Source organism: Pongo pygmaeus, chromosome X (assembly GCF_028885625.2).
Source record: "Pongo pygmaeus isolate AG05252 chromosome X, NHGRI_mPonPyg2-v2.0_pri, whole genome shotgun sequence".
Taxonomy (NCBI): Eukaryota; Metazoa; Chordata; class Mammalia; order Primates; family Hominidae; genus Pongo; species Pongo pygmaeus.
In genome coordinates, this window is record NC_072396.2 from 152,663,545 (window position 1) to 152,676,395 (window position 12,851).

General features: G+C 36.5%; 1 protein-coding gene across 12 annotated transcripts in view; it reads left to right on the forward strand.

Moving 5' to 3' along the window:
* The window catches only part of FMR1 (fragile X messenger ribonucleoprotein 1), a 38,824-nt gene extending 27,085 nt beyond the window's left edge, over positions 1-11,739 (forward strand). For 2 of the 12 annotated variants that reach the window (XM_054471750.1, XM_054471753.1), the window contains 5 exons: positions 1,175-1,261; positions 3,736-3,931; positions 5,476-5,658; positions 6,143-6,225; positions 9,292-11,739. In XM_054471750.1, coding sequence (XP_054327725.1) covers positions 1,175-1,261; positions 3,736-3,931; positions 5,476-5,658; positions 6,143-6,225; positions 9,292-9,453 — 711 coding nt within the window. In that variant the 3' untranslated portion in view covers positions 9,454-11,739. The remainder of the gene's footprint in view (positions 1-1,174; positions 1,262-3,735; positions 3,932-5,475; positions 5,659-6,142; positions 6,226-9,291) is intronic. The other 10 variants (XM_054471758.1, XM_054471754.2, XM_054471762.2 and 7 more) reach the window with 5 other exon arrangements.
* Positions 11,740-12,851: the final 1,112 nt, after the last annotated feature.

Consider the following 12,851-nt stretch of genomic DNA (forward strand, 5'->3'; position numbering starts at 1 on the left):
GGAAATAATACAGTTAAAGGCTTTGTAACAAATAAAGCTTGTTGAAGAAAAACCCAACATGCAGAAATGAATTGCCAGTTATTAATTTGCACAGTTGTTTCTAGGTTGCCCTATAACTTGTGAACAAGAAGTAGTTGGTTTTTTTCCCTCACCGTGTGTGTATATATATATATATGGGCTAGGAGTACAGACATTTAGCATATGCCTTTTAAAAATCTGTTCTTATGTTAAGTAGTGTCCATAAAGAGAAGTTCAAACTTTCCTTGTGATTCAGCCTTTTAAAATTTTCAGAGTACATTATTGAAATGTGTATGGGCTTGATAAAACTTATGCTTGTCAATGTACCTATTTTTTTGTCTCACAGATTATTCAGTGCATTTTTATCCTGATGTTTTTGTTTGTATTTTGTGTGTACTCTATTTACTTGGTTAGCAGAAGTAATGTACTTTTTACTTTTGTACCCTTGGTATTTCATTTTGATTTTTTTTTAAAGAATTTGATCAGCCAGGCACGGTAGCTCACGCCTGTAATCCCGACACTTTGGGAGGCCAAGGCAGGCAGATCGCCTGAGCCCAGGAATTCGAGACCAGCCTGGGCAATGTGGCGAAACCCCATCTCTACAAAAAGTACAAAAATTAGCTGGGTATGATGGCATGCACGTGTAGTCCCAGCTATTCAGGAGGCTGAGGTGGGAGGAACACCTAGGGCCTGGGGAGGTCGAGGCTATAGCGAGCCATTATCATGCCACTGCACTCCAGCCTGGACAACAGAATAAAAAGGCCCTGTCTCACAAAAAAAGAAAAAAATTTCATCAGGATAAAGCCTTTTGTAAATGAATTAGAGCATCTTATACTACTCATTTTGTTTATACATCTCATGTTAAAGCTTGTATAATTTTGAATTATACATTTTGTGATTTTGCTGGTACTGAATACTAGTCTTTATAATAATCTGATACGTTTAAAAGGTTGCTATTGATCTATTCATATTCACAGTAGATGTGTAAAGTAGTATATCAACTACTTTTGTTTTCATATATTGATTTATATTTACAGCAAACATTTGTATACCTGCTATTCACCAGATCCTGTGCTAGGGAATTAGTCATTATTTGCATTTTTCAGATTAATCTGTCATTACTTTTATAGGATCATTGTTGCAATTTCTTTTTCAGGGTATGGTACCATTTGTTTTTGTGGGAACAAAGGACAGCATTGCTAATGCCACTGTTCTTTTGGATTATCACCTGAACTATTTAAAGGTGAGAACAGAAAGAACTTTAACTTCTAATCCTTTTGTACTAAAATATACAAACTTTATAGTAGATCTTTCAGCAGTTAGGACTCATTCTAGCCTGTGCAAAACACTGTATGACTTGTCAAAGGTAATAGAGAAAATACATTGTTTAGCTTATAATTTTTTTAAAAAATGGAAGTCTTTATAAATTTAAGTACCAATATACCAGTTTTCAATAAAATTTTATACTTCCCTTTATTCTTCTCTTAAACCCTTACACTCAGTTTAGGCAATCCTGTACATAGCCTATTAATCCATTTGATCCTTTCTAGCATTTTGGTTTTTTCCAGGCAAAAATTTGTGTCTATAACTCTTGCCTTTATTGTTCCTTTTATGTCATTTATCAAGGAAATCTAAGCATTTCATGAAGTTCTTTGTTTAAATGTTTACCCTCTCTGTTTTTCTCTTTACTGTTATTCAAAATACAAACTACTTGTGTCTTCTCATAAATGTTCAGTTTAGTTAGTGTGATGCAGTTATGCCTCCTTAAAATGTCAAACTGGAAAATAGGAACAAGGAGGCTACAAGGTGTAGTGGAGCAAGCACTGGATTGGCAATCCAGCAATTTACTTATAAGACTTCAGCAAATGAACTAGCTGTGTGACTTTAGGCAAGTCACTTCCCTACACTGGATGCTTCTTGAAATTCCTTTTGGCCAAAATGTTCTATAATTTAATGAAATGGAAACTGATCTACTTCATTTTCATAATGTTTTATTTGTATCCGTACATATCAAAATTATAATGTAGCTGGTATTAAATGTTTTTAAAAAGCATTTCAACTCTATTTTATTTATGGCATTAAGAATTTTTTTGCTGATTTCTTGAAAGAAATAAAAAGTACATGATTTCTGCTTGTGTGTAAATAAGAATGAAAGGAAGAAAAAGTGTAATATTGGGCATGCCATTCATTCTTATGGTGGCCAGTTAATTAAAAGTGGGAAGGTTTCATCCAGCAAGGTTTACATGGGTAGGATACCTCTTTGATTTTTTTTTAAGTATGTTTATGTGTAATCTTTTGTGTGTGTTTCTTCATAATTAGCTTAAATCATTATGAAGGCCTGGAGAGTTAGGATTACATTGTATCAAATCCCTTGTTCTTTTGACTAATGTTCTTTCTTAGATCCTTTGATTTATTCTCAAGAATATCTTGTTTGGTTATCAGCAGCTGCCCTGTTGCCATTCTTTCCATCACCAGAACTTCCCTTGTTTGGGCCTGGCATCTCTCACCAAAAGGTGACTGCTTTGCCCCAGTGGAATAACCTGGACTACTGTTCTGTTTTGCAAGATATTCCCATTCCATGAGCTATTACTGTACCTTTGGAGGAAGTCACTCACTCAGCTGCAGTCTCTCCTTTGCTCAAATTCTATGTAAAACAGGTTCTGGTGTAACTATGTAAATTGCTAAAGATGGCAGAGCACAGATGAAACTGACCAAATCCTTACCTGACCTTTCTTTTCCAGAAGCTGCCACAACCAAGATTTTAGACACTTAGCTTTACAGGGGTTTCTCCAATGACTGTTCATATAGACAGTCTCTATGATAACCTCTGCTTCACTGAGACACCTACTACTACTATAGTTATGAATCTGATTCCCTGTAGCCAGTAAATGAGATGTTCATGAGTGGATTGGAAGGACAGTGGTTAGAAATGAGGTTTCATCTGGTTTTAACAGAACCCAACATACTGGAAGTGCTTTTTGTAAGGGTCTGTCATTGGACCCCAGGTGTATATTTCTATCAACTAAATGTATACTGTTTCTCGTACTTGTTGTAGCAGAGTTGTGGTCTTTAGGAAGTTTTCAAGGCATGATGTAAGACCTAGCTGTCTGGTCAGCTATTAAATAGTTTTGTTTTCCCCTCATGAGGAATAGTCAGCATTTTCAGTTGATGAAAAAATCATTGTTCCTTAACCATAGTATATGTTCTTTTTAAACAAAAGATGGCCCAAACTCAATGCTTTGTAAATTAAGATATTAACTGGCAGATCTATTTTAATCAAGATTATTTACAATGTGTGATTTTTAAGGTTAGCTGGTTATACCTTGAATGTCATTTATCTATATTCATACATTTTAGCATGTTTTATTTAATATCCTATCATGAAGAAGTCCCCAAAATAGCATATCTGTGCCTTAGCAGTAGAATAATTGGATAATAGTGCCAAATTAGACAACTTTAAATTTTATTCAGTATAATTTGAATGCTGAGTGTTTTTGTTATATCTCTAATTCTCGACATCAATAATCTGTTATCTGTAGTAATTTTCTTTTTAAGGAGATCATTCAATTTCCTGATAATTCTGTGTAACAGTGTTTACTGTAAATTTAGAACTGAAATTGAAATATTCCAGTATATTTTTATCTGATGAAAAGGAGAAAGGTTTTATTAAGTAAAATGTCAAATTATTTTTACTGTTATCTTGTATATTTTAAATAGGAAGTAGACCAGTTGCGTTTGGAGAGATTACAAATTGATGAGCAGTTGCGACAGATTGGAGCTAGTTCTAGACCACCACCAAATCGTACAGATAAGGAAAAAAGCTATGTGACTGATGATGGTCAAGGAATGGGTCGAGGTAGTAGACCTTACAGAAATAGGGGGCACGGCAGACGCGGTCCTGGATATACTTCAGGTACAAACTAAGCATTTTACTCAGTAACTTTATCTGTTCCTAGACTTACAGCTGCTAATCTCTAATATTCATTAGAACCCCATTATAACAATTTGTCGCTACATGGTTTCCAATTCACAGTGGCTTAAATTGTGTTATAGGAGACATAGAGTAAAAACCTGATAATAAACACGTTGAGTTCACAGGGCAGGTGCAAGTTCTGTTCATGCTCTGATTGGGGGTAAATCTGCAAAGCCCTTGTGTGTTGATGACTTTCTTAAGGCCTCTCCTGATTTTATAACTGTATAGTCAAAACTTTCTTCATTTGTGTACTGTGGCTCATTTTTTTTTTGTCAGGTATGTGCTGGTCATACTTGCTGGATGGACTGTGTAAATCAGGGGTCTGCCTCTTGTGGCTCATAAGGTGATTTTGAGTGACGTGGCCAAAGTCAGCCCTAGGCACAGTCAAGAAGTAGGCGAAGTTTCTCTTTGCCTTCCCAGCTTTTCTGTCCGTGCTTCTTTCTTCTCTCCCAGTACCTTTCAGTGAACCTGATCCCCACCTGCCAGTGCCTACTGTCTTTCTTGCTCAACTGTGTATCTCCTTTGTAACTTGCTAATGATGGTATAAGATATAATCCATCTCACGCATATTTGCATTTCAAAAAGGAACTCTTTAAGATGGAAAAGCCTTCAAGATCCACAGGAATGAAGCTATAATGGTGAAGCTATAATTGGTCATTAGCTCCAACAGAGGAAGAGAGAGGTAGTAGAGTTGATATTCTGGAGTTGGGGAGAGTTACCTACTCCTAAGGCCAACCTTGAACCTAACCCCTAACCCCTCTCCCAACAGTCTGTTCTTTTTACTCATGAATTTCTGCCTCACCGTGGAGCTCTTTTTCTCCACTCCTGTCCTCTTAAGTCATTAACCCCTTCAGGCATAATGAATTTATTATAGTAATTCTTTATTAATGATCAATTATTGTAATGGGAGTGGGAGGGCAGGTTGTGGACCAAACATCAGGCAAGCGTGTATCTGCCTTCAGCTAGATCCAATCCATGACCCACAAGAGACCCTTCCCTGAAGCAGTTGCCATGGTGGCCTCCTTTGCCACCCTCTCAGAAATGACCAAAATATATACATTCCCCTCTGTCCTGGGCCAAATCTTGCTAAAAGGAGCTCTCTTTTTAGAGGTTTTGTTTATCAAGGTATCACACTTAACTGTCGTAGATAATCTTTTCCTCCAGAGAGTATAGATGTTTAAAGGAACACAGCTGTTTAATGATATGGCACATTAAGGTTTGAACTTAGGTGGCTAATAACATACTTTTTAAAAATGAAAATGAAACATGTTTATAACCGAAATTACCTCAAATATTGCAAAGCCCTTCATTTTGAGTTTAAAATTTTGTTTTATGAAATGGAAGGTGATAATACTCTTTGTGGGCTTATAAATTGGGAAGAGTTTTGGATTACCCCTGAAACGTCTCTGGAAGCTTCTGTTAACCTCTTTTTTTTTTTTTTTTTTAAAGTCAGACAATGGTATATAACTTTTAACTCTCGATAGGAACTAATTCTGAAGCATCAAATGCTTCTGAAACAGAATCTGACCACAGAGACGAACTCAGTGATTGGTCATTAGCTCCAACAGAGGAAGAGAGAGAGAGCTTCCTGCGCAGAGGAGACGGACGGCGGCGTGGAGGGGGAGGAAGAGGACAAGGAGGAAGAGGACGTGGAGGAGGCTTCAAAGGTATGGAGATCTTTATTAAGAAATCAAAGTGAATTGTAACAGCTGTCTTGAAGTTCCATGAGAAATTCTACTGATGCAATGAACTGTTATCAAGATCCCGTCTCTCCCGTTTTATGCTGATCACCATAGGAAAGGGGTCAGCCTTCCACTTGTGTAGAAAGAAAGAATATAAGGCAGCCTTCCTTATGGTTCATATAGATATATGAATAAATGCTGATAACTAGTTCTGCATCTTTGTGGGTCTAAACAGTATCCCTTCATTAACTCACATTGACCTGTAGATGGAGAATTATAATAACTGTGAAATATTTTCTGTTACTTGGCAGCAGGCTAGATTATTAGCCATTGTGTAACTGGAATCACTGGGGTATTGATTACATTTCAGATTCTGTGGTTGGTTTAAATAGAGGATGTGGGAATAAAGAACTTCCAGTAAGCATTTCAGAATCAGTAACTGTTGAACCCTTTGAAAATATTCTCATAGGAAACGACGATCACTCCCGAACAGATAATCGTCCACGTAATCCGAGAGAGGCTAAAGGAAGAACAACAGATGGATCCCTTCAGGTAAAACCTGTCTGCCTCTTTTCATCTTAATTGTTTGAATATGGTAGTTTGAGATTTATGAGTTTATTTTACTTTATTAAAAACATGTTCAAAGATTACAAATCCAGTTTATGTGAAATATTTTACCTTCAACATTACAATTGTAGTCAATCTTAGTTCTTTGTGACAAGTATACAGATAAGAGGATTTCGCTAGAGAATATGCAGTCTGAGTATTTGTGAAGACCTTGACAGCCACACTATGATTTTATTATTTATTATTTATTTTTATTTTTTTGAGACAGGAGTTTGGCTTTTGTTGCCCAGGCTGGAGTGCAATGGCGCAATCTCGGCTCAGAGCAACCTCTGCCTCTGGGGTTCAAGTGATTCTCCTGCCTCAGCCTCCTGAGTAGCTGGAATTACAGGCATCTGCTACCATGCCCAGCTAATTTTTGTATTTTCAGTAGAGACAGGGTTTCACCATGTTGGTCAGGCTGGTCTTAAACTCCCAACCTCAGGTGATCTGCCCGCCTTGGCCTCCCAATGTGCTGGGATTATAGGCATGAGCCACCGTGCCCAGCCACACTATGATTTTAATACCACATTGGTAGACCTACAATCCCCCAGAGAAGGAACATCCTGGGATGTACTTAGAGACCTCAGTAAACCTTATGTGTCTTTGCTCCCCTGAGTTAACAGGGATAGGGTATTCTCTTTGAATAGAAAATAAGGAAAAGAAGATGTCTCTCTTACAACTAATAATCATGATAGACAGAGCTGATGATATTCAGCTAGTCTCCATGCTTGGTCAGTCATCTGCTTATTTACAGCCAGGACCTAGTCCGAGGATCCCTTCTCAATTGGCTGTCACCAGTGCTAAACCAATTGTTAAATAATTTTAAAATTATCTCCTGAGCACATCCAGGCACCTTTGCTAAGTGCTTTGTGTATGTTTTATCTCATTTAATCTTACAGCAACCCACTGAGGTAGTTTTATTATTCCACTTTATAGGTGAGTGCACTGTAGCTTCAGTCCTTTGCCCACAGTCACATAGCTAGCATATGTCCAAATGATAGTCAAACCTTAGTGTCTGATTCTTTGAATCTATGTTGTCGTCTTTTTCTGTAACTTTTAATTCTTAAGTAGTTAGGGTTCCTTCCTGACTATGGATTCATTTAGGACCATCACCCAAGATTAGTGAGAGATACTTTTTAAGACAAAGTTTATGATGGAATATTTGTTGGAATTCATAGCAGCTCAAAGTGAGTGTTAACTATTGGTGGGTTCTTAAGGACCAGCATGTCCAAGGGATAGATAGATTGGTAAATTACTATATGTACCTGTCTTTTACAAAGCTATAAGATATTTATGTACCCATTTTGTAATTCTCCACTTAAACTGACATGTTTGATGAACTTGGCAGTCTAACTGCATTGGTTAAAAGGATGCACATTTATATTTCTAAATGAAATGGAATACTGAATTTAAAAGGTGATGTTTTCTCTATTAAGTATGAAAATCGATACAAACCTGGCCGGGCACGGTGGCTCACGCCTGTAATCCCAGCGCTTTGGGAGGCCAAGACGGGCAGATCACCTGAGGTCAGGAGTTCGAGACCGGCCTGGCTAACATGGTGAAACCCCATTTCTACTAAATACAAAAAATTAGCCAGGCGTGTTGGTGGGCACCTGTAATCTCTAGCTACTCGGGAGGCTGAGGCAGGAGAATTGCTTGAACCCGGATGGCGGAGGTTGCAGTGAGCCGAGATCTTGCCATTGCACTCCAGCTTGGGCAACAACAGCAAAACACCGTCTCAAAAAAAAAAAAAAAAGGGGGCCAGGCACGGTGGCGCACGCCTGTAATCCCAGCACTTTGGGAGGCCAAGGCGGGTGGATCACAAGGTCAGGAGATCGAGACCATCCTGGCTAACATGGTGAAACCCTGTCTCTACTAAAAATACAAAAAATTAGCCAGGCATGGTGGCGGGCACCTGTAGTCCCAGCTACTCAGGAGGCTGAGGCAGGAGGATGGCATGAACCTGGAAGGCGGAGCTTGCAGTGAGCCAAGATCGCACCACTGCACTCCAGCGTGGGCGACAGAGCGAGACTCTGTCTGGGGGAAAAAAAAAATACAAATCAAAGTACTGAATCCTTGGTAACGAGACATTTAAAACACATGCACATACCCACTACTTAAACATACTTTGAAATTACAACCATTTGGGGATGTTTTTAGCGTTTGTGCTTGAAGTAGATCAATATTTGTAGTTGTTTTAGTTCCATTTGTCACTGTTAACTTTCATTTGTACCTCTGGAATCAGCAGTGCTGTATTCAGCATTGGCACTTAAAATATTTTATAGCTCTTAGAACACTATTTTTTAAATTACATTAATCTTTATACTCTCCTAGGATTCCAGTCCTTCCACAAATTATTATATTCAGTTTTCTTTATACCGTTCCATTCTTCAGATAGAGTTCAGGTTTGTAGGATCATCTGAATTTTCTTAGTGAAATACAAGCCAGTATAAACCAAAGCTCGTGTTTTTCTACTGTATGACTGTGGGAGCTCTCTGTATAGAGAAACTTGATCTTATCTGTGATAGATATAAAGATGTAAATTAAAGTCTAGTTAGTGAGTTATTTGAGGGTAAAGCCAGAATAGGAAAACAGTTTGTTTCTCTTTTCCTGGGCTTCACAATCTTTGGAGAATCACTAATTTTATTTTAACTCTAGTGTTAGAGGCATGTATGTCTTCTGGTAATCAGTAATAGTAATTCATTTTACCTGTTTGTTTCTCACTGTTTTATTCTACTTAGAAGAAGACATGATAGGATTGTGAGTTTTTCTCTAACTTTGGATGCAGTGAGATGACCAGTGTGTTCCAGTTAAAGAAGAAGAGTGTTTTAAAATCATAAACCAAATAAAGAATCCTGCCTTACATTAATTTCTTGCACTTCTTCTGTTCTCATCTCCATTTCTCTTTTTAACATGTGGAATTTACACTTCAGGTTTAAATTTCTTTGTCAGGCCAATTACAGATTACAGTAGGATATGGTCTGTGTATATAACAACTATAACTTGTTTTAGATCAGAGTTGACTGCAATAATGAAAGGAGTGTCCACACTAAAACATTACAGAATACCTCCAGTGAAGGTAATCGGCTGCGCACGGGTAAAGATCGTAACCAGAAGAAGGAAAAGCCAGACAGCGTGGATGGTCAGCAACCACTCGTGAATGGAGTACCCTAAACTGCATAATTCTGAAGTTATATTTCCTATACCATTTCCGTAATTCTTATTCCATATTAGAAAACTTTGTTAGGCCAAAGACAAATAGTAGGCAAGATGGCACAGGGCATGAAATGAACACAAATTATGCTAAGAATTTTTTATTTTTTGGTATTGGCCATAAGCAACAATTTTCAGATTTGCACAAAAAGATACCTTAAAATTTGAAACATTGCTTTTAAAACTACTTAGCACTTCAGGGCAGATTTTAGTTTTATTTTCTAAAGTACTGAGCAGTGATATTCTTTGTTAATTTGGACCAGTTTCCTGCATTGGGTGATCATTCACCAGTACATTCTCAGTTTTTCTTAATATATAGCATTTATGGTAATCATATTAGACTTCTGTTTTCAATCTCGTATAGAAGTCTTCATGAAATGCTATGTCATTTCATGTCCTGTGTCAGTTTATGTTTTGGTCCACTTTTCCAGTATTTTAGTGGACCCTGAAATGTGTGTGATGTGACATTTGTCATTTTCATTAGCAAAAAAAGTTGTATGATCTGTGCCTTTTTTATATCTTGGCAGGTAGGAATATTATATTTGGATGCAGAGTTCAGGGAAGATAAGTTGGAAACACTAAATGTTAAAGATGTAGCAAACCCTGTCAAACATTAGTACTTTATAGAAGAATGCATGCTTTCCATATTTTTTTCCTTACATAAACATCAGGTTAGGCAGTATAAAGAATAGGACTTGTTTTTGTTTTTGTTTTGTTGCACTGAAGTTTGATAAATAGTGTTATTGAGAGAGATGTGTAATTTTTCTGTATAGACAGGAGAAGAAAGAACTATCTTCATTTGAGAGAGGCTAAAATGTTTTCAGCTAGGAACAAATCTTCCTGGTGGAAAGTTAGGAGGATATGCCTGCTCTTTGGCCTGATGACCAATTTTAACTTAGAGCTTTTTTTTTTTTTAATTTTGTCTGCCCCAAGTTTTGTGAAATTTTTCATATTTTAATTTCAAGCTTATTTTGGAGAGATAGGAAGGTCATTTCCATGTATGCATAATAATCCTGCGAAGTACAGGTACTTTGTCTAAGAAACATTGGAAGCAGGTTAAATGTTTTGTAAACTTTGAAATATATGGTCTAATGTTTAAGCAGAATTGGAAAAGACTAAGATCGGTTAACAAGTAATACGTTTTTTTTCTTTTTTTTCTTTTGTTTTTTGAAGTGTTGGGGTTTGGTTTTGTTTTTTGAGCCTTTTTTTTTTTAAGTGAAATTTATTGAGGAAAAATATGTGAAGGACCTTCACTCTAAGATGTTATATTTTTCTTAAAAAGTAACTCCTAGTAGGGGTACCACTGAATCTGTACAGAGCCGTAAAAACTGAAGTTCTGCCTCTGATGTATTTTGTGAGTTTGTTTCTTTGAATTTTCATTTTACAGTTACTTTTCCTTGCATACAAACAAGCATATAAAAATGGCAACAAACTGCACATGATTTCACAAATATTAAAAAGTCTTTTAAAAAGTATTGCCAAACATTAATGTTGATTTCTAGTTATTTATTCTGGGAATGTATAGTATTTGAAAACAGAAATTGGTACCTTGCACACATCATCTGTAAGCTGTTTGGTTTTAAAATACTGTAGATAATTAACCAAGGTAGAATGACCTTGTAATGTAACTGCTCTTGGGCAATATTCTCTGTACATATTAGCGACAACAGATTGGATTTTATGTTGACATTTGTTTGGTTATAGTGCAATATATTTTGTATGCAAGCAGTTTCAATAAAGTTTGATCTTCCTCTGCTAAATTGATGTTGATGCAATCCTTACAAATGATTGCTTTTAAAATTTTAAGCTAGGAAAAGAAATCTATAGAAAGTGTTCTGTTACAAAATGTAACTGTTACCATTGGAAATTTCACGTCATAGGAAGTTAGCCTTTATCTACAAACTTTCAAGAACTTGTTTAATAAAGTGAAAAACTCAACCAAATGGTACAAAACCACAGTGTACCATTACAATATGCACTAAGTCTCTTTTTTACAAAGGCTGTATTCAGCAAGGCGCTAACTTGCTTAAATGTGAATTACTAACTTCTAAAACTGTACTTTGATTCACATGTTTTCAAATGGAGTTGGAGTTGATTCATATTACAATATTTGTGTGCTAAACGTGTATGTTTTTCAGTTCAAAGTCATGATGTTTTTAAAATCTTATTAAAGTTTCAAAAATCTGAAGATTGTTTATCTAGATGTAAATTTTTATTAAAAAGTTGCACTTATGAAAAAGCAAAAAATTAGTCTGACAGATGTTTGCTCCTGGTTTTAAATTTCTACATTTGACAAAAACTAATGATATGTGGGGGGGAAAGTTATACAAAGTAAATGTATGTTGCAAATAATCTTTTATGAGCCCTTAAAAGGCAAAAACGAAGATACTTGAAAATAATTCTCCATATTCCCAGACATAAGATTTCAACACATTTATTACATAGGGTGCCACTAAACCATATTAAACATATACTCCTATTTGTGCACACATAAACATACCCTGCCCTTTGGAAAAAAGTATGTCTATGGAGTAAAAAAAAAAAAATTGATTTAAACATCTCAGTAATAAAATAAATGAGAGGTTTGTAGGTAGAATGTGCCTGGGAATTGACTATTGTAATCACTTCAAGGAACTCTGGCACAGCCTACCCGCCTAAAAGGTACAAATGGAGAGGTGACAGTGTCAGTGTTCTACCCAGTGTTAGAATCCAAAATGATGCTAGACAGCCTCCTCTACATTGATGAGTTTTTTTCCCCAGAAAAATAACTATTTTCTGCTCTTCTTGTTTTTCATTCTGATGCTTTTGTGGTTCTTTGCTACCCATTCTGTCTAACTGGGCATCATTAGTGGTGGGTAGGCTGAAACCATACTCAAGTAACTTGTTTGGATTTTCCTTGTTTCACAGTAGTTTTCAGCACTACACATGAACAGCCTGTTGGAGGCAGCCAGCTTAACACTCAACTTGGCGCTCTCAGAGCCATCTCTCATCTGATGATGGTCTTAGAATTCCTGGTGGCTCGGAATATACGTCTTTTAGAGGCAGCAAAATGATTCTGACCCTTTTGAGCCAGTTTCAGTTTCATGGCCATAAACAGCCTTGTGAACCTCTATGCCTCTGATAACCAGTTATTCTGAAATAGTCATTACCATGTGCTAGTCTTGATTGTTCATAAGGCTTAATGTACCAGAATTTAAATCTTGAGCATCTTTTTTTCTCTGTTTATGTGAGGTCCTTTAAAAAGTTTTATTTCAATTTCTCTCTGTGTGCCATAATGAAACTGGGGAAATCCATTTTAATTTTTTTAATATACTAAGGGGTTTTCTGTTAGTGAGAGAGGCTTGCTCTGTGTTAAACTC